The following is a 27239-nucleotide window of genomic DNA, read 5'->3' as shown; positions in this document are numbered from 1 at the left end:
AATGCGAGGCATCCTGAGGGAGCGCATTAAGACCTTGCGCAGAGCAGAGTGCCAGCGGAGGGTTAGGAGGCGTGAGAAGGAGAGGGTGAAATTTACAACAAACCCCTTCAAGTACCTGTCGAAGCTCCTTGGAGTAAAAAGGTCAAGAGTGCTTAAGGCTTTTAGGGAGGAGGTTGAAGAATACCTCCGTAAGGTGCACAGTGACCCGAGGCGTGAGGAGGAGCTAAACCTGGAAGGAAAGCTTAGCTGTCCCGGAGAGCCAGCCATTTCGTTTGATGTCGGGGAGCTCAGATGGCAGGAGGTTAACGACTTCATCCGGAAGGCTAGGGGAGCATCAGCACCGGGCCCAAACGGGATTCCGTACAGGGTATATAAGAACTGCGAGCGGCTGAGAAGGCGACTGTAGAGATTACTTAAGGTGGTGTGGAGGAAGAACCAGCTGCCGGACAGTTTTCTCTTAGCCGAAGGATGCTTCATTCCCAAACAGGAGGACTCGGCCAGCCTGAAAGATTTCCGCACAATATCACTGTTGAACGTGGAGGGCAAAGTGTTTTTTGGAGTAGTGGCAAAGAGGCTAACACAGTTTCTGATAAGCAACAGGTACATTGATACATCAGTACAAAAAGGTGGAGTCCCAGGAGTACCGGGTTGTCTCGAGCACAACAGCATTATATCCAGGATTATTGAGGATGCTAAGAAGAACAATGGGGATCTAGCAGTCCTGTGGCTTGATCTAACAAACGCCTATGGTACAGTGCCCCATAAGTTGGTCCATTATACACTCAAAGCCTACCATGTCCCTGATAAAGTCCAGCTACTCCTCCAGGACTACTTTGGGAAATTTAAGATGCGCTTCTCTTCGGGTGACTTCACGACCAACTGGCAGAGGCTGGAGGTTGGAATCGCAACTGGGTGTACCTTCTCAGTGATACTTTTTGCTGCAGCGATGAAGTGTAACTGAACTTACACACTTACACACGTTTAAAAAAAAAAAAAAAAAAAAAGGGACATCTTTAAATGCTGCTGTGAATCTGTGAATTGCAAAGCCACACTTTAAAGGGACCAGGTGTGGGAGGGCTGGAGGTTTGGACCAAACGCATGCCTAAACGTGCGCCAACATGGCGTTATCATGGCGCTGTCATGGCACTACGTGGCTTAGTGTGGCTGATGCGAGCCATTTGAGGCTGTAATGACAGGTCGGTCGTGGCTCACTAGAGGCTGCTACATGGCACATGCGGGGCACAGAGAGGCACATAGAGGCACCTTCATAGCGGATACGTGATAGATGAAAACGTGTCATTCTTCGAATAATCGGGACGCACCCATGCGTGGCTCCTTCTTCATCCTTCATTATTCGGTGGGACCCAGGCTTTACTGTGAACCACTGACACATGTACTCTGTATTTTGTCAGGTTAGTGCCAATGGGAATGTTCTGCGTAGTGAAATTGTGGGCTCCATTAAGATGCGTGTGTTCCTGTCTGGAATGCCAGAGTTGCGTCTGGGCCTTAATGACAAGGTTCTGTTTGAAAACACTGGACGTGAGTTCTTTCTTGACTAATTTATGCAAGAAACTGATGACAGTTTTGATAATTTAAAATGTAAAAAGAGGAGGGGAAAAAAGTTCCTCTTAGATGTCTGTGGACTAGAGAATAAAAACTCAGAGTATATTTCAAATTTAATTCAGAATACTGTACAAAGACATGAACATTGTTTGAAATGCTCAGTTTTGTTGCTTTATACAGGAGGGAAGAGTAAATCAGTGGAGTTGGAAGATGTGAAATTTCATCAGTGTGTCCGTTTGTCTCGTTTTGAAAACGATCGCACCATCTCCTTCATCCCCCCCGATGGAGAGTTTGAGCTCATGTCTTACCGCCTCAACACTCACGTGAGTAATATTAAAAGTTCCACTGTGGATTACAGTACTGTGTTCTAGTACTTGGAGCAGCTGAACCTCCGGATGTGTTTTTACTGCCTACAAAAGTTAGTCTATGGATCAGTCAAAGGGGAGGTGATGGTCTGATGGTTAAGCAGTGGGCGTGAGACCAGAGGATTCTCTGTTCAAACCCCTGTCTGGCTGGAAAATTAGTAAGGGCCCTTGGACAAGGTCCTTAATCCCCATGTTGCTCCCGGTGTGTAGTGAACGCTTTGCATGACAACACATTGGTGACATTGGTGTGTGAGTGTATGTGTGACTGGGTGAATGAAAGGCATTAATGAAAAGTGCTTTGAGCTTCTGATATAGATGGAAAAGCGCTATATAAATGCAGTCCATTTACAAAGAGGTTTTCCCAGAGTACTTATTATTATTATTTTATTTTTTACCTTTTCTTACAGTGCTGTTTGTGCTGCTTCATCAGCGGCCACAGCTATATGAAAATGAAACATGGTTTATGGCGCCTTCACACATAACACGAATGAGGCCAAATGGTGCACAAAGGAGGATTTGAAAGGCACTCGTGAAAAATCGGAGCCGCACTTGGAATGCCTCATACAGCAGTTGCCACATCCATTTGGGCACAGCACATGCACTCTACATTCGCGTGTTGCTCATGCCCAAACTCATTCGAAGGGCGGGCAAGATGAGGTTGCACTGCCATCTAATTGTGCTCACAACAGTTGCACGGCATGTCGAACGCAGGCCGGACATAATGTGCTGCGGCTGAGGAGCTGCACGAAATCATTGGCCACATCGAACCCTGGCTGAATGGCACGATCAAGGCAACCTTCACACCAGAGGCCGAATGGCGTGCAAGCACCCATTTGACCCACTCTCGGCCGGAGGCCAGGTGCCACTTACGAACGTCCAACACCACTCATGAGGCACTTAGAAAAGGCGGGGCCATTCACGCAGCCAGCACGAAAGTAGAGCGCAGGCGACCACTTTTGAGATGGCTGTGCGAATGGCCCTGCATTTTCTAAGTGTCCCACGAGTGTGCCGTTTCCCCCAAAGCAATACCAAAGGCGTGCGAGTGTGTGGTGCACCCCCCCCAGCAACACAAATGGTTTGTAAGTGTGTTGTATCTCTTCCCCCCTCGCACCACAAGCCTACATTGTCCAGGTGCGGCTGAGGTGGCGAAGGCTCGAATGGAGGCCACAGTGCAGTGTGATCGTTGTCAGCGCAGTGCACATGTCTGGATGCCTGTCATGTCCATAATGGAACAGCTGACAGCTATAGAACACCCAGCATTTCCCGCTGGAGGTGGAATCACCCTGCCAGCAGCATTGCCACACAACCACAACAGAGATAAAAATAAAAACCCAGCCACTCTGGCAGTGTGTCACAGCACCAGTGTGTCATCTGACCGGACAGGAACGTGACACGCGATTGCAGCGTCCACACGGTCCATAGGACATGTGACAGCCTGACTGACAGATAAGCGTGGGCAGCTCAATTGCCCCACATTCTGGAGCCGTGAGCCCATTCATGTGAGTGCGTTCCTGCTCCGGACAGCTGGGTGTATCGCTCGACGGTGATGTGATCATGTCCATATAGACATAATCACACGCGCACACACCCACTGCAATTATGTTTGTCAGGGGCTGTGGCTGACATGTAATCACGTCACGGGTTGGATGTCATTCGAAATCAAGCAGGGAGGGAGTTGCCCACGACCAGTGACTGCATTCCTGCAGCTTGCGCCACTCCACATCTCAGCCACCGCATTGCAAACCTGGGGAACACATATTGTCACGTGCTCAAATCACCTATGTGCAAGGCACAGTGGTGCACCCGTGTTTGCAAATGATGACGACATGGTGAAAAGTAAAAAACATATTAGATTACCTCTGGATCGCCCCCAACCATGTCTCAGTGCACACGGCGATGACCATGCAGCCAGAGCTGTACCTGACCGCTGTGTCATTGATACTCACAGCTGGAGAACACATATCATGCCATGAAGAACATCACCTCTCAACATGCCACCATGATGCACATGTGTCAGTGGGCTCTCTTGACATGGTACAAAAAAAAACACATATCACCTTTTGGACCGTGTTCAGCTGCACCTCAGTGCACACTGCTGATACCATCAGCCAGGCTGCCCCGTGTGAAATTATCCGTCTGATCCTGTGAACGGCCGGTGAGCCAAATGTCACATCTACCACATGAGTTATAATCCACATGACATGGTGTCCATCGGCACACTGCGCGCTGGATGCACAGAGCTGGCTGATGTGTTCGTGATATGACCGCATCAATTCATTCATGTTAGTTCATTACTTCCTTTTACTTACGTCCATGGCCATGGTTCATGAACATGAAGGAACAGAAGGACGATATTTTATTTTTTCAGTTGTGTATTTATTTATTCCTTCTTTCAGCAAATACAGAAGTAACATCCATCATTATATGCAAATAAAACATAATAATCTGTACATCAGAGTCGTCCCACTTAGGATCTGCCTCAGCCACCAGTGTTGTGCAGTTCGGTTCCCAAATTCTTTCATATGTGTCCAGTTGTCCATTTATTTTACAGATGAGTTGTTCAAATGAAGCAGTTTCTGACAAGACAGTGAACCACTCTGAAAACGTGTGGCCATTCTGTCCTTTCCAATGTCTTAAGCTGATCCTTTTGGCTGTATTCAGGGCAGTCTTCAGCCAAAGTGCCTTTTCCCCTGTTATACCAGTGCTAGAATCCAGTACATTCAGAAGGCATAACTGAGGTGTCGGAACAATTTTAACATTACGACAGTTACATAATTTTTCCATAATGTTTCCCAAGTAGCCATCAAGATTGGGACAAGTCAGAAACATATGAAGCATATCCCCAGGGGCGGAGTGACATCTCCAGCAAATATCGGATAGACTGATCTTAGCCCTTTGTAACTTCACAGGTGTCCAATATAGTCTATTCAGTATTTTAAATTGTATAAGCTTAGAATGTGCATCCCTTATCGTCTTCATCATATGTTTAACCAGGGTGTTTCATTCATCTCTATTAAAATTTGCCTCCAGATCTTTTTCCCAAACATCCTTCAATCCTTTATTAGCATCACTAGTATCTTCATTTAAATATTTATACATATTGCTGACTAGATGAGGTAGACTACGCAATTTTTGAAATTTAGATTGCACCAGTGATTTGGAAGGAATAATAGAGAAAGATGTCGGTAGTTTCGTCAGGCAGTCCTTCAGCTGGATATACTGCCAGAATTCTTTGTTGCAGAGGCCGTAAGTTAATTGAAGATCTTCAAAAGTTTTAAATTTATTATCTTGAAAAACATGTTCTATCTGACAAATTCCTTTACTAAACCACTGTCCCCAGAATACAGTCCTCCCTCCTATCATAAGCATAGGATTTTTCCAAATTGACGCTGAGCCAATGAGGAAAGGGGACTTTTTTTTCTTTTATTAAGCTGCAACCACACTTTCCGCGTATGCATTATAATTGGGTTGGATTTAATGGTGACACTGGGGACTTGAGACAAATAATGTTCAGCCATTGGGCATTGAGTTCATCTTCCAGCTGTACCCATAATGGTTTATCATCCTTATTTGATAAAAGTGAGGCTATTTGGGCAGCTGTGAATGCGTCATGATATAGTTTAAATTAGGCAAATTTAGTCCTTCATGGGTTGTACTTGCCTGGAGTTTTTTTAAGTCATTCTGGGTCGTTTGCCTGCCCACACAAATGTATTTATTAGTTTGTCTATTGTTTTAAATATTGATTGTGGAACTGTGAGATGCAGTAAACTGAAGAGAGAATTCAATTTAGGAGCAATAACCATTTTGATTTCCTGTATTCTGTACCATAATGAAATCTGGAGTTTATCCCATCCTTTTAGAAGCAGGTCAGTTTTCTGAATCAGAGGCTCATAATTATCTACCACAATTACCTACCACCTCTCTTAGTTTTTGAGAGAAGATGGCAGAGTTGAATACTTTAAAGGGTAGTTGTAAAACAGCTAACTGATCATCTGCAGAGGAATGGTCTATTTGAAGAGTTTCAGTCAGGTTTTAGAATTCATCATAGTACAGAAACAGCATTAGTGAAGGTTACAAATGATCTTCTTATGGCCTCGGACAGTGGACTCATCTCTGTGCTTGTTCTGTTAGACCTCAGTGCTGCTTTTGATACTGTTGACCATAAAATTTTATTACAGAGATTAGAGCATGCCATAGGTATTAAAGGCACTGCGCTGCGGTGGTTTGAATCATATTTGTCTAATAGATTACAATTTGTTCATGTAAATGGGGAATCTTCTTCACAGACTAAAGTTAATTATGGAGTTCCTCAAGGTTCTGTGCTAGGACCAATTTTATTCACTTTATACATGCTTCCCTTAGGCAGTATTATTAGACGGTATTGCTTAAATTTTCATTGTTATGCAGATGATACCCAGCTTTATCTATCCATGAAGCCAGAGGACACACACACCAATTAGCTAAACTGCAGGATTGTCTTACAGACATAAAGACATGGATGACCTCTAATTTCCTGCTTTTAAACTCAGATAAAACTGAAGTTATTGTACTTGGCCCCACAAATCTTAGAAACATGGTGTCTAACCAGATCCTTACTCTGGATGGCATTACCCTGACCTCTAGTAATACTGTGAGAAATCTTGGAGTCATTTTTGATCAGGATATGTCATTCAAAGCGCATATTAAACAAATATGTAGGACTGCTTTTTTGCATTTACGCAATATCTCTAAAATCAGAAAGGTCTTGTCTCAGAGTGATGCTGAAAAACTAATTCATGCATTTATTTCCTCTAGGCTGGACTATTGTAATTCATTATTATCAGGTTGTCCTAAAAGGTCCCTAAAAAGCCTTCAGTTAATTCAAAATGCTGCAGCTAGAGTACTGACGGGGACTAGAAGGAGAGAGCATATCTCACCCATATTGGCCTCTCTTCATTGGCTTCCTGTTAATTCTAGAATAGAATTTAAAATTCTTCTTCTTACTTATAAGGTTTTGAATAATCAGGTCCCATCTTATCTTAGGGACCTCGTAGTACCATATCACCCCAATAGAGCGCTTCGCTCTCAGACTGCAGGCTTACTTGTAGTTCCTAGGGTTTGTAAGAGTAGAATGGGAGGCAGAGCCTTCAGCTTTCAGGCTCCTCTCCTGTGGAACCAGCTCCCAATTCAGATCAGGGAGACAGACACCCTCTCTACTTTTAAGATTAGGCTTAAAACTTTCCTTTTTGCTAAAGCTTATAGTTAGGGCTGGATCAGGTGACCCTGAACCATCCCTTAGTTATGCTGCTATAGACGTAGACTGCTGGGGGGTTCCCATGATGCACTGTTTCTTTCTCTTTTTGCTCTGTATGCACCACTCTGCATTTAATCATTAGTGATCGATCTCTGCTCCCCTCCACAGCATGTCTTTTTCCTGGTTCTCTCCCTCAGCCCCAACCAGTCCCAGCAGAAGACTGCCCCTCCCTGAGCCTGGTTCTGCTGGTGGTTTCTTCCTGTTAAAAGGGAGTTTTTCCTTCCCACTGTAGCCAAGTGCTTGCTCACAGAGGGTCGTTTTGACCGTTGGGGTTTTACATAATTATTGTATGGCCTTGCCTTACAATATAAAGCGCCTTGGGGCAACTGTTTGTTGTGATTTGGCGCTATATAAAAAAATTGATTGATTGATTGATTAAAGTTGCGGACAAAGTTCTGATTCGTATTTTGTATAAAATTCATTTGGTATCCCGTCAATACCAGTGGTCTTTCCGTTGGGAGAACTATTTCGAGTTTTCTTTAATTCTTCCAGAGTTGTGGGTTGTTCCAGATTTTTAGCCAGCTCTCAGAAATTTTGGGGAGATGAAGTTGACCGAAGAATTCCTCTGCTTCATGTAGAGGTTTTTATAGAAATATTAATTTCTTTGTGATTTGTGATTATTTTGCCTTGCTTATTTTTGACAGCACTAATTTGGCATGAAGCTTGTCGTGCTTTAAGTTGGCTGGCCAGTAGTTTGCTTGCTTTTTCGCCAGATTTATACCATTTTTGTTTCATTCTGTAAAGAGAGTATTCAACTTTTTTGATATAATCGTATTCAGCTTGTATTTAGCTTTTACCAGCGCAGCTAGTGTAGGCGAGCTAGGGTTGTCTCTATAATCTTTTTCAAACTTTAAGTCAGCTTCTAACTTTGAAACTTTAATTTGGTCTTGCTTTTTAAGCAGAGATGATTGTTGTATTAATATGCCACTGACATAGGCTTTGAATGCGTCCCACACTGAGCTCTGTTTTGCTGTTCCATTATTCGCTTCAGAAAAATTGTATGTCATTTTTGAGCTTTGAGCAAAAAAAGTTCATTGTGGAGAATACTAGTATTCATTCTCCATCCCATAGATTTACCTTTTGGGGCTCCCCATTGAAAAGCAAGATCAGTTGGCGCATGATCAGTTAATGCAATTGTGCCAATATTACAATTCACTACTTTTCCTACCAATGAATGAGAAATCAAAAGGTAATCTATGCGAGTGAAAACATTATGCCTACTAGAAAAAAAGGCATAATCTCGGGCGGAGGGATTTAACAGTCTCCATACATCATGGAGGCCTCCATCTTTGCACAAAGCCTTTATAGATGCCTGTGTTTTATTAGCTTTAGGAACATATTTTTCCAGATCTATCCAAAAAGACATCTAGAACTTGATTACAGTCCCTACCTAGAATAACAGGGAAATCACCAAACTTCAAATAATATTCTTTAAATGCAGAAAAAATTAGGGTCCCCAATATTTGGAGCATATATATTACCCAAAATTATATTGTGCCCTTCTACATTTACCAGCAGAATTAATATTCGCCCATCTTTGTCTTTATATTCTCATTGAATCTATATTTTATTTATTTTTTATTTTTTTCCACATAAGATTGATACACCCTGCTTTTTCTGGTAGTATGTGTTATGAAAGGCTGTAACATACCACCTGCCTTTTATTTTGCCAATATCTGCCTCTAGCATGTGTGTTTCTTGTAACATGATTACATCAGAGCCCTTTTGTTTTAAATAATTGAGCAATTTCCGCCTTTTGACGAAAGAACCTAAGACCATTTACATTCCAGGAAGATACTTTGACTGTTGACTCCATCTCACATCTATAGTTATATTCTTCTTAGATTTTAACAGTTGGTTTATCAGTGTATTTATGCCTAAATAAAAACAAAAATTGACTGGCTCCCATCTCTTGAACATGAACGAGTTAGTAAGACTCCCCTTGCCCCCAACCACCAACTCAAAACCACAATCCGTGTGGAAAGCACAGAGGTCTTCCAAGCCGGACGTTAGGCAATTATTCATTGTTAAATTTGAGTGCCAACGTAATACAAATTCTGAATCTCTATCAAGAAATAACTCCAGAATTAAGACTGTAAAGCAAACGGTTACAACCGCAACATTTCACTATAAGAAAATTAGTTGCGTAAATGATTCTCCAGTAGTTTGCGTGACACACACAATAAAATAACAGAACCCATATTATTAGTGACAACACACTTGTATCCACTCTCTTAGGCATAATAGTGGCATTTGTGGTGATTTACTGTATACCTTGTGAGGTTTATTTAATCATCCTTATCCTGTGTTTGGTAGTCACTTATGATCCTCTACGCAGCAGCGGGACCCTCAAATCGCTGACACACACCGCTCTGTGTGACCCAGAACACCGCCGGATATTGTAGTGTGTACCGTAGTCCTTTCCTCATGCACAAATGCCTCACTTCTGTAAACTTGCTCCGCTTATCCTGTACCTCTTTAGTGAAGTCGGGGAAAAATTCCACCTTTTTCCCATTCCAGCGGAAATCCCTGGCTCTGAGATGAACTTTTTCCTCTGTCTCCATACCTCAAAAATCTCACCAAGATGTGCCTGAGGGCTGCTCTGTCCTGTCGGTCTCGCTGTCTCATTGTGGGCACGTGATGGGCTCGCTCAATCACCATATTGTTAGCCTCCTCGGTGTCTGGCATTAAACAGCGCAGCAGGTCCATCATGCATTCAACCACTTTTCCCCCTTGTTCAGTATCCTCAGGAATTCCTTTAATCCGCAGGTTGTTTTGTCTGCTGTATTTCTCCATATATTGGAGTCGAGTCTCGAGCCGAGCAACTTTGTCATTTAGGTCGGACGTAATGCTGGCTGGGCTTGTCTGGCCGTCTTCTAAAGTGGACACTCTCTCCTTGGTCTCACTGATTCTGTTCCCCAAGTCAGACATCTCTGTTCTTAGGGAGTTCATGCTGTCTTTGATGCTTATCACATCAGCCCCAACCTTTTGTAGATCCACTTGATACATGTTCCTAATTTACCCACTGGCATTTCTGTCACATTTCCCGTGTCCCTTTCGGAAGCATCATCTCTTGTTGTAGATGCATTTCTAACTGGACTGTGGCCGGGGATATTAGCTTGGCTATCATTAGCCTCCATACGCGTGGGGTTAGCTGAGTTGGCTTGCTCTGTGTTAGCTTTGTTAGCCCGAGGCTGCGCAGAAGTTAGCATTTTGTCAATTTTGAGTGTATTTGATGGTTTGGAGCGTTTGGAGATGGATTTACTCATGAGTTCTGAGGTTCTGATAGTTGTTGTATTAGAAATTAATAAAGTAGGCGGTCTATAATTGGTTAAATTAAGCCAAAACGCCCCCCCGCTCTTCAGCACGCAGCTGCTCCTAGCCACATCACCACCCGGACGTCAGGACGATAATTCTTGAATTGTCTGCTCTTTATAACAGGAATTGAATATTTTAGCAGACAAAACAAAATCCATTTGTTTCTTCATTTCTAACACAGACCGTCAAGTCATCAGGTATCAGTTAGACATCATAACCAGTGTGTGTTGATGGTACAAACACACACACACAAAAAAACCATGGTTCCCATACTGTGGTTTGTCACAGTTCGGTAAGTTTTCAGTACAATGGAACAAGAAACAGCATTAAACGGCTTTATTTATCTAGAATATTATTATTAAAAACTGGGGGGACTTAACAGGACTGTATTATTCTCAACATGCTTTTAAAATCTGTGTTCTTAAAACAGTTTATGGTTGCATATCCACTGCTGTAAAGGCTTTCATTATTGCTTTCGTTTTGTTAGCTGGAGGCATGTTCACTTCAGGTGGTGTTCAACATGCAATCAGCTCCATATCAGACCACAGATAAACAATGCCAGCATTTTCATTTGGCATAAATTCTACCCTGGATTCCTCTTCCCGACATAACTCCACATTACATAGAGAAAGGGTATGGGTGGTTTCAAATCAAGCACACCGACCACTTTGCCACCACACTGCTGCAGGGTTGGCAGATGGTGAGAATTCACCAGAATAATTTTATGTTGCACAAACTGATACAGCATCTTTACAGGTAAACACCACAATCAAAGAAATAGGTTTTTACAGCAAATACATAGTTAATTTACAACCCCAATTCCACTGAAGTTGGAACGTTGTGTAAAATGTAAATAAAAACAGAATACAATAATTTGCAAATCCTCTTCAACCTATATTCAATTGAATACACCACAAACACAAGATATTTCATGTTCAAACTGATAAACTTCATTGTTTTTGTGCAAATATTTGCTCATTGTGAAATGGATGCCTGCAACACGTTTCAAAAAAGCTGGGACAGTGGTATGTTTACCACTGTGTTACATCACCTTTCCTTCTAACAACACTCAATAAGTGTTTGTGAACTGAGGACACTAATTGTTGAAGCTTTGTAGGTGGAATTCTTTCCCATTCTTGCTTGATGTACGACTTCAGTTGTTCAGCAGTCCGGGGTCTCCGTTGTCGTATTTTGTGCTTCATAATGCGCCACACATTTTCAATGGGTGACAGGTCTGGTCTGGACTGCAGGCAGGCCAGTCTAGTACCCGCACTTTTACTATGAAGCCACGCTGTTGTAACACGTGCAGAATGTGGCTTGGCATTGTCTTGCTGAAATAAGCAGGGATGTCCCTGAAAAAGACGTTGCTTGGATGGCAGCATGTGTTGCTCCAAAACCTGGATGTACCTTTCAGCATTGATGGCGCCATCACAGATGTGTAACTAACACACCCTCATACCATCACAGATGCTGGCTTTTGAACTTTGCACTGGTAACAATCTGGATGGTCTCTTTCCTCTTTTGTCCAGAGGACACGACGTCCATGATTTCCAAAAACAATTTGAAATGTGGACTCATCAGACCACAGCACACTTTTCCACTTTGCGTTTGTCCATTTCAAATGAGCTCGGGCTCGGTGGCGTTTCTGGATGTTGTTGATGTTTGGCTTTCACTTTGCATGGTAGAGTTTTAACTTGCACTTGTAGATGTAGTGATGAACTGTGTTAATTGACAATGGCTTTCTCACGAGTTCCTGAGCCCACGCGGTAAGATCCTTTACACAGTGATGTCAGTTTTTAATGCAGTGCCGCCTGAGGAATCAAAGGTCACAGGTATTCAATGTTGGTTTTCGGCCCACTTACATGTAGAAAGTTCTCCAGATTCTCTGAATCTTCTGATTATGAATCCCTAAATTCCTTGTAATTGAACATTGAGAAACATTGTTCTTAAACTGTTGGCCTATTTTTTGACGCAGTTCTTCACAAAGTGGTGATCCACGCCCCATCTTTGCTTGTGAACAGCTGCAACTTTTGGGGATGCTCCTTTTATACCCAATCATGGCACTCACCTGTTTCCAATTAGGTGTTCTTTGAGCATTCATCAACGTTCCCAGTCTTTTGTTTCCCCGTCCCAACTTTTTGGAAACGTGTTGCAGGCATCCATTTCAAAATGAGCAAATATTTGCACAAAACAAAAATGTCTATCAGTTTGAACATTAAATATCTTGCCTTTGTGGTGTATTCAGTTGAATATAGGTTGAAAAGGATTTGCAAATCATTGCATTCTGTTTTTATTTTCATTTCACACAACATCCCAACTTCTTTGGAATTGGGGTTGTATTTGGCACCAAAGTCCATTTCCATCCTGCCTTACATTCATCAAAGAATGAAATTTTTCATGAACAAACTGAACAATTTTCTGCCTACAACTCAGTACAGAAGGGAAACTGTTGGTAATATTTAAGTCTGTTTTTAAGAAAACATTAACGTTAGCTTAGCTCCATTAACCTGGTAATGTTGGGCAGAGGTCTGCAGCGGGGTCACGTTTCACAATAAAAGACGTTGCTCTTCTCTCTCCACTGTTGTGAGGTTAAAACACTTTATACTGTGAAGCATAATACGGAAAATATGTTATCAGTAGTACCTCAACATAATTAGATAATTTTTACTAACAGCAGGAAAAGACCGTTTTAAGTTTGAAAGTTTAAGTTAATAGCTGATCATCATTGCAGTTGGAGTGTCAAATACTGGAGATGTAAAACACATATTAGGTGGCATTATCAAAAATATTTTAAATTTTATTGACAAAGGAATGCTTTCAAGAATTTAATACTCTTTGTTTTATGCCTTGGTAACTGTATTGTAAATATATGTAAGGTGGTAAAAATTTTTTTTTTTTGGTATTGACAACTTGATTTGCATATAATAATATTCTCATCAGAATTTAACAAAAACATTAATCTTGAACACACACACCAGAGCCATAGCTGATGTTCCCTTGATATCCATTTTGAAGTATTTCTGACTGTATAGAGTTGTTAATTGTTCTGTTTGAACAATAATTCCACAGTGTGTGTATTTCCTCCCAAATAATCTCTAGTCCTATTTTATTAATTCAAACATGGCTGTCAGAATTGGAGCAGTGTGGGTGCATTTTATTTTATAGTAATGGCTGCTGTCCACTAGGTGGTGACTGTGTTTTGTTATTTAAACTGGCATGTTGTTGAACGTGATAAAAACTGTTTCAAACTGAATTTTCTTGTAGTTAATTATAGATATATGTGTTTGTCAGGTGAAGCCCCTGATCTGGATTGAGTCTGTTATTGAGAAACACTCCCACAGTCGGATTGAGTACATGATCAAGGTTGGTTTCGTCTTCAAGTTGTTGTGTTGTTTTCATGCTTGGAAGGATATTCATTGTAAAAAGAATAATAAAATTCAGAATGGGTTTGTTAACACAAATAAAGATGCACTGTAATGATTTCCAGGGACCTTCTTATCTCTTGTGGTGTGTTTCACTTCAGCTAACAGTAGAGGAGACTGAAACGGTCATTAAGGTTTGGCTTCATGTCTGTTTTAAGCAAGTCATCATGTTAAACTTGAAGTGCTTGTTTCTTGTCTCAGGCGAAGAGTCAATTCAAAAGGCGTTCCACAGCCAACAACGTGGAGATCCACATTCCTGTGCCAACAGACGCCGACTCACCTAAATTCAAGACGACAGTGGGCAGCGTGAAATGGGTGCCAGAAAACAGTGAGATCGTGTGGTCAATCAAGTCCTTCCCTGTGAGCTTAAATCATAAATGACTCATGACAATCATAAAAAGTTATTACAACTGACTGTTTTTTTTTTTTTTTAAGTAACACTTTCTTGGTTGTCATTTTCTCCATATGCTTTTTATTATAATTGCTTTTATTATAGTAAGGTCCATGCATAATGCATACATTTAGGATTTTAACAAGCGATGGAATGAATATGATGTTCCAGTTTTAATGATTTGTGTGTTTGTGAATGCTGGCAAATTTTCTGGTTACCTGTAAGCTGTTGTACACAGCACAGAGGTGCCTTTAAAAAATACTCCAATTACATGCTAGAAGGTGAAGATATATCTATTATTTTATGTTTTAAAAAAAAGCCAGAGGTCTACTTATGCATGTGACTACCATCTCACTTCTTGACACTTAAAATATTTATTTAGCTACAAGTTACAACACCATCTACAAACAGAAACACCCAAAAGTTATGCTTATTTTGAGTTGGCTGACATGCTGACACGAGGGAAAATGGAATTGTACATATTTTAAAATTGTATATCTGTAACAAAAATGTGCAGGTTTGCTGGTCACCCAAAAATATCCTAACAGAAATACAGAAACCTGACTAGTACTCTTTGAATACAATTAAAATGGAACTTAATGTGGTTAAAAAATAAAGAGGCAGCTATTGATTTAAAATTTAAAATGTTGTGCCTTTAGAAGTTTAAGACTTTTATAATAATTTCATGCTGACTCATTCCAGGGGGGAAAGGAGTATTTGATGCGGGCCCACTTTGGTCTGCCCAGTGTTGAAGCCGAGGACAAAGAGGGTAAACCACCAATCAGTGTCAAGTTTGAAATTCCATACTTCACCACCTCTGGAATCCAGGTACAACTTACACACACGCACACACACCCACACATGTGACAGTATTTGCAGGTAATACCATGGTTCATGTAGACAACCGGCTGCTTTGTGAAAGTAATTGTACACAAATTGCCTGTGTACTGTTCATGTCACTGGAGGATTCCACCAGTGGGCACACCAGGGTGCTCAGTCTGTGTAGAACTTCTGGATTTGTGTTGACTTCTAAAATTTGGTTGATCTCTTGCAAGCTGTTCTGACAAGTATATTTGCTGTTCTGCAACAGCAATAACACATCATACACATGGGTAATTGTGAATGTGATCACACAACTTCTCTTCAAATCTGTGTCATTTTTCTTGCTGTTTATCATCCATTTCATGTGTACATTGCATCTTGGTGAAACGTAGCATTAATTTCTAGGTATATGCACAATCGATGGGCCAAAAGCAAGTACATTTCTGCTCTAAGATGGCAAGCAATTTGTTAAATGTACGCACAACAATGTATGTTGTCTTTAAAAATATTGAAACTTGATCCACATGGTCAAGTTTGACTTTTAATAAAAAATGAAGCCTTAACTGGAAAGTGGGCAAAATTGGTTTATGAAATCTCAAATGATCATTTCCATATGGCAAATGGTACCATCTGGGAACAGATTCAAACAGTTGCTGCCACTTATTTACAGCTGCTGTTTCAACAAAGTCCAGTGCACACACTTGTAGACTATAATTGAGAATTTATGGAAGCACAGTTTCCACAGCAGACAGTTGTTGTTGGCCACAAGGGGCAGTAGTGCAGCACTGGCAGCTGTAGTAAGTGTAGACTGGGTTAAAAACATGGATTACTAAAACTACTTTTATGTGGGAGAGAAAATTTCTGCTGTTGAGAAATCCTGAACGTATCTCGTCAACATAGAATTTGGTCCACTGCTTAGTGTTAATCACAGGAATAGACCTAGACATTCTTGGTTTCAGGTAGGCCTTGATTTTGATGTCCATAAAGACCATTCTGCATGTCCATAATGTTTTTTATTTTTGAATGAATGGACTTGTGCTGACTACAAACTGTGCAGGCAACACAGACTTTGTAATCACAGTGGGGCAGTGATTATATGTGTAAGATAAATGCACATCATTAGCACAAAATAATGTTTTCCCAAAGTCTTGATGCATGCCATCTTGACAAAACACAGCTTAAAGCAAGGAACAGTGTCTTCATCAGAGACAGAGGCAAAATTCTCTTAAATTTTCATATCCTGGAAGTAGCTTTTTCAATTAGAAGTTGAAAATCAAGCAGCAATGGTCTTGGTGGCCACCAGAGTGGGGTACCCGACAAATAAGCTCAATTCAATCTACATACAACTTGAACCATACCTGCTCCATCATGCTGGTGATTATACAATTATTCCTTGTCAAAATCCCAGAAATGTCCAGCAGATGGCAGACAGGCCTATGGTATTATACACAAGCCAAACAGTTTTTGTGTTGATCTAGTGCACCAAATTTAACCATAGTCTTATCACTTTATCCTCATTTTGTACCGTTTTAATTTAGTTATAAGCTGTCAGATGATATTATTTAGTGTTTTTGAATGATTGTGGTAACAAACTGCAGGGATGGACTCATGTATCTGTTTATTCACTCGCTGTGTTTTACAAGTCAGTGGTATTAGTTTGCTACACGTTAAAGTACAAAAATGTGTTTCTGCAGTTAATTTGATGTTTCTGAAAATGTTGTTTTATTATCATCCATCATTTTCTTGAGGAGGCATAGGACAGTAACCACACTGCACCAACGCATATCCTGTTCAAGTCACTTGACACCAGGTGTGTTAAAATTTAAATATCTTCAGTAAAGGAATAGGCTTCAGTACTGATTAATACTAATGGTGAGAGAGGCTTGTCTGTTTCAACCTGAAAGAAGCTTGACTGCATACTGTGTACCTAAGATTCATCCATTGTTCATCTGAACTGCAATGATCTTACTGAAAATAGAAGCTGAACCTTGGTTTACAAGTTGTTTTTCACCTGGAAAATGTTCAAAATACAGCAGAATTTCACATTATTTGTGAACCATTTGTTTATTTGGATATGGCAGCAGCCATTTTTGTTGATTTGTTTGACTGAGCGATGGACGACCTGACAGGAAATTCAGCCAGTTTGATGGAAAGTGTTGTTGGGTCTGTAGTATTTGATATCTGTGTGTGGAATAAAATTCTCCCTGATGTGATATCAGGGCATTTGTGTTCCTTCATGTAATATTGAGCATGCTTACAACCCTCGGTAATTGTGTCATATCGGCTAAGCTAATCTTGTAGCGGCTGCATTCAACATCAGCACTTCAAACGGTTGTGAGAATATTGTTTTAAGCAGTACTAACAAATATTACAGTATCCACTGTAGGTAGTCACTAGTCCCATATTTTTTTTTTTATCATAATCAATATACAGAGGTGGGACAAAGTCACCATCAAGTCACTCTCAAGTCATGAATCAGCAAGTCTCAAGTCATAATGACCACCAATTGTTTGCAAGCGGACTTGAAACTTGACTTGGGACTTGCAGATTGATGACTTGAGAATGACTTGACAGTGATTTCATCCCACCTCTGGGGCTGCAACAAACGATTATTTGGATCATCGATGAATCTGATGGGGTTTCGACAGGATTAATCGGATTAGCGGGGAATTTTTTTTTAAATGTGCCAGGGAAACCATTTTCAAATAATTATTTCAAATGACATTGCTTTATCAAATTGCTGAGTTGCCATGAAACAACATTGAAACATATAAATGTTATAAAATATATGGTGAAAAAAAGAGGTATTTTTGTTGCTGCAATTAGCATAACCTGTTAACCATAAAACCTAAATCAAAAACTGTAGCCTGACTCATTATATGTGCAACATTCTCTGTATAACTTGTAAACTGTGGTCATTTCACAATGACACATGTGACTCATGTCTCTTTCTATAAAACTGTATTGTAGCATTATTAGTTATTATTACTGTTATTGTTGCTATTATTATTAATATATAAATAAAAATAGATTTAAAAATACTATAATTTGTAATACATTTGACTCTTTTACGACAACAAATGCTGAACCATTAATTATTATACAGAAAACAAATGCACAAACATGCTGAAATGCCAGCAGCTTAATACTAACTTTAACATTGAAAACGCCGTAGACATGCTAATGCGTTAGCATCTGCGTTAGTATAAAATACATCTATCAACTGTTTCAGAAGACCATAACAGGTCAGTTTAACATAAAAAAGGTAAATATTCCTCACAGACATATGCTCTTTAGGGTTTTAGTGGGGAAAAATTAAGATAAAGCGAAATAAAACAAATGAAACCAACGAAGCAGCAGCTCGAAGCACTCCATCATTGGTTCAAGATTCAAAGCAAAGCTCGGTTTATTATATGGAAAAAACAAAACATTTGCGGTAAAACAAAGTTATTTAGCAACTAATCGATGACTAAATTAGTTAACTTTTTTAATAATCGATTTTAATCGATTAACTCGATTAGTTGTTTCAGCTCTACCCACCTCTGTCAATATATGACAGGAAACAGGTAAACTAGGCCGGAATTTAGCTTGATAACATGGCTAAGTTAGCATGACGTTAGCATTGTCTTCTTGAAATTTAAATTATGGTGCAACCAGTTGGTGTATTACTGCCACTAGCTGGACAGGAGTGTAGCAGTAACAGAGTAAAAGTCCTGCATTTAAAATTCTATTTAAGTAAAACTAACAAAAAGTAAAAGTACTCATTATGCAGACTAGCCCCCTTCAGAATAATATATATTATGTTTCTGATTGTAGCACTTTATCTTCATATGATGTTATTGCATATTTAGATTTTGTTGTGTCCATTGATGCTATGTGATAATATCAGTCTAACATTGTTTCATATTCATCACTTGTGGTATAATTTCTCACTTTATGATGTGAAACTAGGCAGGTTTTGACTGTTAGAGTGAACCAGAATCTAAAGAGAGCACAGACAATTTCAAAAATTTCATGGGGGATGCCCCCCAGATGCCCCTTTGGGTACTTTGGGCTTTTGATCTTTTGCATATATCCTCTTTCAGTCATCCCTCCAGTCCTGCATACTCACTGCAATTTTTTAAAATTATTTTTAAGTTTTAATTTACTTCAGTTTCATCGATATAGAGCATTTGTTTCAGCCTATACATCTGTAGATACAGCCACCCACCTGCACCACCTGAAATTGTCTGAAACGTAGAATAATTAACTGCAGATACTAATTTGCTGTGAGAATGCGGTAGATTCCTTCTGTTAAAGAAACAACTGGCATCCTGTCTTTCTTTCCACAGTTACAGAAAACTTGTCCTGGTGCATGCAGTCAGCATGACTTAAAATTGTAAATAAACATCCAAATCAAATGTTAACCTTCTTTTTAAACAGTAAGCTCTTTGATCACCTTGTATTTGATTCAGTGGTGGGCACATAAATCCATCCAGCAAACACACTGTTATTTAATTCTTAACTTTTAATGCCAAATTTCAGTCTGACTTTCATTAGAAAAGCTCAGAGGTCATATTTTCCATGTTCTCCACATTTCCTATGATAGTCAATAAAACATTATTAAGTTGTACGGACATTATGCAGCCCACTCGGAAACACAAAGCTCAAACCCAGAGGTAATTGAAATATATGATACTTCTAATTGGGGCGGTTTTGGCAGTATGAGAATATTTGCCATTTTCCAGGGTAATTTGGCAGCTGAAAGAAATAATCTGTTTTTCCTTCCTACCCTTTGCATCTTTGCCAATACTTCAATGAACAGATGCAAAATAAGAGCAAGTGCAGAATGTCACAGTCTATTGACAAAGGCAGGTGTGGAGTCTCTCTGTGTATCCATGGAGTGTAAAGACTTATCCTGTGTTATAGACCTCAGTGCTTTCTACAGATGTCGATCCAGAGTCGTTTTGACTTTTAATGATCTTGCCAAAAAATAATTAAGCTATGTTTTGTTAGATTACAGGGATGTATTTTGTTTTAAATCATTTCTAAACATATAAAGTATATTTGCCTAATTTGAGATTGTAAAAGATGCAGTGGACTGATTTTCCACTGGCTGTGGTACATGCAAATAAATATTGACAGTTATTGGCCTGAAGTGCAACGTTTGCAGCAGATTACTCATCCACAATATAAATACAACGCTTTCATTTTCAGCCCATTTTTCATGAGCTGAAGTGAAACACCTAAGACCTCTGTGTACACAAAAGGTTTATTTCACGCAAATGTCCCCCTGACATCTGAGGCATTGAGTTGTGTGATAAAATAACACATTTTAGAGTGATATTTTATTGTGACCAGACCAAGACACATATATGCAGTAATCATGCTGTTTAATCTGGCTCTAGAAATACTGTACCAGCCAGGTGAACAGATTATCTTTGCAAAGGTGAAGTGCTCATGAACATCGATTTCAGTAAAGTCTCTTGTATGTACAAAAGAAATCTTAGATCATGAAAAATAGAAGTAAAAACAAAGGTGATAATTAGTTGCCAAGTTGGTGTAACGGTTAGCATTCTTACTAAGTGTTGCAGTCAATTGGTCTATCGCATCCATCACATCAAGTGACCTTTATTGCCATCAGAAATGTGTGCCATGCTTTTGGACTTGTCTTTATTACAGGCCAGCAGTAGACTGGGTGTCAGACACTAATGCTGCCAGTAACACCACTCTTTACGTATGAGAAGAGGCTGAGCCGTTTAATTAGATGCATGCAAATATCAAAGTATGAGAAAGTTCTTCTTAGCTGCACCACTAAGTGTAGGGGTGCACACATGTGAAGTGTGTATGATGCACGTAACTACACCTTATAAAGTTAACTAGAAATGGAGTAACCTCAAACTCAGGCTGTGTGGCAATACGGGACAAGCTGCACTTGAATTTTCAGTTCTCTCTTTCGGTCATGAAGTGAGGGGACCCAAAGAAATCTGCAAATGCTTGTTTTTTTTTTTTTTGTTTTTTTTTTTACTTAAAAGTCTGATAAACCCAGACCTCACATGTAGTCTGCCCTTACCAACAGGCTACAATAAACATCCAGCTCTTCCCTTCTCATCTTACAAGCCATAATGATATTTTGTGGACGATGGCGTTTGATGCTGTTTTGCTGACTGCGTACCCACGGTCAGGCCGACTGCATGTTTGGTCGCTGCGTTCGGGAAGAAGTGCTGCGCCGGCAGACTCGGTGATCCCGTGTCTATGTGTTTGTCATGTGTCTGGTGGCCACGGCGCTCTCTCGCTCTGACCCCACTGCGTAGTAGAAGGTAATAACAAGGCGGCCCGTGCCGAGGCCTTACCAGAGGCTCGCCACCAGTCGACCCACAAATTCCTGCCGTCTGTCCCATTTCAGCTGGGAATCGATGTTACAGAGCCGGGGCATGGCTTTATCACTCCACAACAGTGGGTGTATCAATGAAAACATGGCTGCGTTCTCATCCATGCTGTCTGAGAGAGCACAGATCCACATGTTTGAAAATATAAAGCAAAGGTCTTGATAATACAGAAGCACACTAAAGAATGAGACTGTAACATATATGTAACCATTTTCTGCAGTATCCTTTTCAGGCCCCATGTTACTATAACCCCAAACCAGAAAAGGTTGGGGCAGTATGAAAAATGCAAATAAAAACACCCCCAGTGTTTCTGTGTATGAACCAAAGATATTTGTTTTGTGTAGTCAGCTTCTTGACACTTGTTCTTATACATCCGTTCCTTTTCTGACTTTTGAGGTATGTTGTTACCTGGTCTGTTACAGTAAATGAATTCATGTGTACACATTATAAAGACTTGTAAAATAAAGCTCTGATTTTATCATGCACTGCAAATGTTTTGCTGCAGACAATTGAATAAACATTGTCCACAAACTTTGAAACCTCCTGTGTAGCATTTTTTCCTTTATGAAATGTGGACATGGCATCGCTGTGCTGTCTGACCACTTTTCATCTAGTTTATATGGAGAGGCATTGAATAAGATACGTAAGTTGAGTGATGCTGCGATTGGATTAATCATTCAAATAGATGAACAGGTCAGTACATATGTTGAGAAGGTGAGTTGAGATTTAATTTTGTAATCGGCTGACTAAATTCTCCAACCTGAGTATAAGAATAAATGCTCAACATGGTCAGCATTACTGTGAATTTTTAGTGTTCTCAAAATTCAGCTGTGTGGTAACACTAATCTGGTAAAAATATTGCTTAATGGCTTGTGAAAGTTGTATTTTTTTATGCTGATATGCGACTTTTTTCTGACTTCGGAAAATTCTGTTATGTAAATGATCTTTCTGTGTCCCTTGAAAGCTGTGCTGTAGCCGCTTCCTTCTTCTCAGTGTGAGTCATACTACCATTTCCTCATCAGCATTACTACTCTTACTACGACTTACAACTACCAGCTTCGAGCTCCCGTCACCTGTAATGAACAGCTGCATAAACTTGGTAATGGTTTGTGTGTTTTACTGTCCACGTGATGCAGGTTATACTTACCTTCTACACTGCAGCATCAACATTTATCATTGCTGACTGAACATGTAAAAATTTCAAGTTGATCAGAGTCCTTGCATCATGTGATTTTGATAGATAGATGACTACTTTTAGGAGGTGGGGATGGACCGGTGATCTGCCCGGGTGGCTGCCAGTCAGGATCCTGGATGGTTCTGTAGGGTGGCGGAAGCAGTGAAACCAGCGCATGTTCCCTAAATTAAAGCAGTCTATATAATATATCCTGTGAAAACAAAACCATTTGACCCTTTCCATCCATCTATCTATGAATCTTATAAGCACAACCCCTCTGAAGCCATTTGTTGGATTTCAGTGAGTCGTCATATATTGGTAGCACACAATATGCAGATATGCAGGAAGTAAAATAATTCTGGTGCGATCTCTTTAAGGGGAAATAACTGAACTTTTGTCGTTAATGGATGCATCTTACTGGATGATATTGCCCTCATACAGTACAGCTTTTCCTACACGGCTTTGTAGATTTCAGTGAAACCTTACACAGTGGTGTAGATGTAAGAATGTGCATGAAGGAAAGTTATTTTCTGACATATTCAGTGTATTTGTCACTTACATTTCCAGGGGCTGACCAGTTTCTTATTTCAGGTGCTTTGTAACAAAAGCTTTATTATTATCATCGTCATTTATATATAATACATGTAAGCAAATAGTATGGCTGCATAGACGGTATAATTTCATGATACAGTAGTGTTCAGAATAATGGTAGTGCTATGTGACTAAAAAAAATAATCCAGGTTTTGAGTATATTTCTTACTGTTACATGGGAAACAAGGTACCAGTAGATTCAGTAGATTCTCACAAATCCAACAAGACCAAGTATTCATGATATGCACACTCTTAAGGCTATGAAATTGGGCTATTAGTAAAAAAAAAAAAAAGTAGAAAAGGGGGTGTTCACAATAATAGTAGTGTGGCATTCAGTCAGTGAGTTCATCAGTTTTGTGGAACAAACAGGTGTGAATCAGGTGTCCCCTATTTAAGGATGAAGCAGCACCTGTTGAACATGCTTTTCTCTTTGAAAGCCTGAAGAAAATGGGACGTTCAAGACATTGTTCAGAAGAACAGCGTAGTTTGATTAAAAAGTTGATTGGAGAGGGGAAAACTTATACGCAGGTGCAAAAATTATAGGCTGTTCATCTACAATGATCTCTAATGCTTTAAAATGGCCAAAAAAAAAAAAAACAGATGCATGGAAGAAAATGGAAAACAACCATCAAAATGGATGGAAGAATAACCAGAATGGCAAAGGCTCACCCATTGATCAGCTCCAGGATGATCAAAGACAGTCTGGAGTTACCTGTAAGTGCTGTGACAGTTAGAAGACGCCTGTGTGAAGCTAATTTATTTGCAAGAATCCCCCGCAAAGGCCCTCTGTTAAATACAAGACGTGCAGAAGAGATTACAATTTGACAAAGAACACATCAACTGGCCTAAAGAGAAATGGAGGAATATTTTGTGGACTGATGAGAGTAAAATTGTTCTTTTTGGGTGCAAGGGCCACAGACAGTTTGTGAGACGACCCCCAAACTCTGAATTCAAGCCACAGTTCACAGTCAAGACAGTGAAGCATGGTGGTGCAAGCATCATGATATAGGCATGTTTCTCCTACTATGGTGTTGGGCCTATATATCGCATACCAGGTATCATGGATGAGTTTGGATATGTCATAATACTTGAAGAGGTCATGTTGCTTTATGCTGAAGAGGACATGCCCTTGAAATGGGTGTTTCAACAAGACAATGACCCCAAACACACTAGTAAATGAGCAAAAGCTTGGTTCCAAACCAACAAAATTAATGCCTCGCAGATGTGAAGAAATCATGAAAAACTGTGGTTATACAACTAAATACTAGTTTAGTGATTCACAGGATTGCTAAAAAAAAGCAGTTTGAACATAATAGTTTTGAGTTTGTAGCGTCAACAGCAGATGCTACTATTATTGTGAACACCCCCTTTTCTACTTTTTTTTTTTTTTTTTTTTTTTTTACTAATAGCCCAACTTCATAGCCTTAAGAGTGTGCATATCATGAATGCTTTGTCTTGTTGGATTTGTGAGAATCTACTGAATGTACTGGTACCTTGTTTCCCATGTAACAATAAGAAATATACTCAAAACCTGGATTAATCTTTTTAGTCACATTACTATTACTATTACTATTATTCTGAACACTACGTTATGCAGAGAAACACACAGACAAAAGAGAACCAAGATCTAGGTTTCATTTGTTTTGTTTTTTTTAAACATCCTCTTGTATGTAATTTTTTTGCTCACATTAACGCCTGTCATCCGTCTTTGTTTACCTTGGCAGGTGCGCTACCTGAAGATCATCGAGAAGAGTGGATACCAGGCCCTGCCATGGGTGCGCTACATCACCCAGAATGGAGGTATGTCAAGTTCGCTGAGAGTTGTGCAGAGTGAGTGCCCTGATGGGCAGGGATTGGGCAACAGTTGAGCAATGCAGTGCAATGTGGTGAGAACTAAAGTTGAACTGATGCATTTCTTTGAAAATGGGATGCACAGTGAACATAACGCAATGTGGCAACGTCCTGTGAAATGTGAGAAAGTCAACTTTTTCTCGAGCTTCCCTGATCTTTGCACTGTGATTACAAAGGTTGCACATGTTGGTTTTTTTTCTTTTTTTTTTTTCTTTTTTTTTTTTGCTAATGTTACCACTAATTGCCAAACATCCTCAGCTCATTTCCTTTGTGTTTCATTCATTCTGTCAGGAAAACATTAGCTGCCTCCAGTCAATTTTTCTCTGATTCTGTCTCTTCTTCATCCATTTGATTAAGTCTTGTTCATTTCCTCCTCAGATTACCAGCTCCGGACCCAGTAGGCGGGGCATCGACCAGTAGTAGGCAGGTGGAAATCAGAGGGGGGCGGAGTCAAGTCTCTAATGAGTTTTCAATAGCAGGTGTCGGTCATGGCACCCAGCGGCTGTCAGTATCTACATGTTTTGGTTGTTTTGTTTTAGTTTTTTTTTTTTAGTATTTGTTAAGTGTTTATATTCATTTCTGATCAATGCAAGTGTGAGATCGGGCCTTCAGTGTGACTTCAAAGTGAGAGAGGCCAAATGGAGTTAAGTTTACATCCAGCTGACACAGCAGAGATGTACGTACAGAAATGTGCTACAAATCTTCCATTATGGGTCAAATGATTATTTTTTTAAGCTTTTGTTAGTTTTTCCACACAGTCTGGTTTTTGTTGTTTTGTTTTTTTTTTTTTACACGAAGCTGCTCTGTTCTGCTACATTTCCTATTTGTTGATTATTTGTATATATAGTTCTATGTTAAAGAACGTAAATCAAGTGTTATTGTCTGTCTAGCTGTAATCGATACCTCCTCTGTTTGTATGATCACCTACATGTGAAGCCATTTAGAAAAAGTTGAAAAAGTGTCATTTGGAATCTTTGGACGTTTGTCTTTGCAACAAAATGAAATCTGTTTAAACAGCATAATTATCCATAACAGCATTGGAAAATGTCTTTTTTTAAATTATTTTTGTTTGTTTTTTTCTCTCCACCGCAGCACCTGTTTCCGTCTGTAAAGGCGGCAGTTAAAATCATTAAATGTCTATTTAGAGAAAACTGTTCCATCGTCTGCTTGCATCATTTAAGAGGTGATGTCACACCACTCGCTCAGACCCGTGTCGTCATCATAACGCGCTGCCAGTGTCGTGCAAGCACCTGTTCCAAAGGGGGGTGGGGGGTCAGTATCAGGCCTGCAGTTGTTGCTAACCCTGGATGGTTTTTTCCACAGTGTGACTCTAAATAGTTAGAGCCTGTGATATCATAGGCAACTGAGCGCCTGTTCTCCGTAAACATGCAGCAGCTTTGGGAAGGATGTGACTCAAGCTGTGGTCAACAGTCGCCGACATTCTAGAAATGGACGGATGGCCCAGCACAGACTAGCTATTGTTCATGCCAAGCCAAGCAGCAGTGGCCCTGCATGAGGTCATTCCTCATGTTTGTCTTGTAAGGCAACTGTGTTGGTTCCTGTGACTCACTTGAAGCAGGTACTGAAGGTTGTGACTCTTTTCACTGTGACCCGAAATGCTATATTTTTGTCCCTTTGACTTACCAGTGAATCCTCCCTCCTGAATCTACAGTACCCCCACGAAAGGTTCTGATTGTTTTGTTAAAACGTGTTCACAGCAGGTGTTCTGTTGCCGTAAGAAAAGTTTCAGTTCAACAAAAACACTGCAGTGTCACTCAGTTTATCAGTATTCAAGATGGTCATCAAGAACAGATTCGGCACTGTAAGAAAAACATGCACATTGCTCAAGTCCTTATCTGTAGCTGTGTCTTTGTTGAGTGATTTGGCAGCACATGAACATAGCTAATGACCAAAATAGTACTACAACGTAGTTTTAGGCAGGTATTTCTTATGTTGAATGTTGTTGAACGCAGAGACCAAAGTTGTCACGTTAAAACACACAAGAAATCAACAAAGTTTTGACAGAATCTTCCTCAGGGTGTCAACAGGTGGTTGCCATACAAGCTTTATATGTGTTTTTG

General features: G+C 40.1%; 1 protein-coding gene across 1 annotated transcript in view; it reads left to right on the top strand.

Annotated features, from left to right (window-relative positions):
* The window catches only part of ap1m1 (adaptor related protein complex 1 subunit mu 1), a 47578-nt gene extending 21266 nt beyond the window's left edge, over positions 1–26312 (top strand). Inside the window, exons 6-12 of the mRNA XM_034183040.1 lie at positions 1413–1539; positions 1744–1886; positions 13831–13902; positions 14163–14321; positions 15055–15180; positions 25032–25107; positions 25537–26312. Coding sequence (XP_034038931.1) covers positions 1413–1539; positions 1744–1886; positions 13831–13902; positions 14163–14321; positions 15055–15180; positions 25032–25107; positions 25537–25559 — 726 coding nt within the window. The 3' untranslated portion in view covers positions 25560–26312. The remainder of the gene's footprint in view (positions 1–1412; positions 1540–1743; positions 1887–13830; positions 13903–14162; positions 14322–15054; positions 15181–25031; positions 25108–25536) is intronic.
* Positions 26313–27239: the final 927 nt, after the last annotated feature.

This window comes from Thalassophryne amazonica, chromosome 12 (assembly GCF_902500255.1).
Source record: "Thalassophryne amazonica chromosome 12, fThaAma1.1, whole genome shotgun sequence".
In the NCBI taxonomy this organism is placed as follows: Eukaryota; Metazoa; Chordata; class Actinopteri; order Batrachoidiformes; family Batrachoididae; genus Thalassophryne; species Thalassophryne amazonica.
This window is presented reverse-complemented; position numbering and strand designations above follow the sequence as displayed.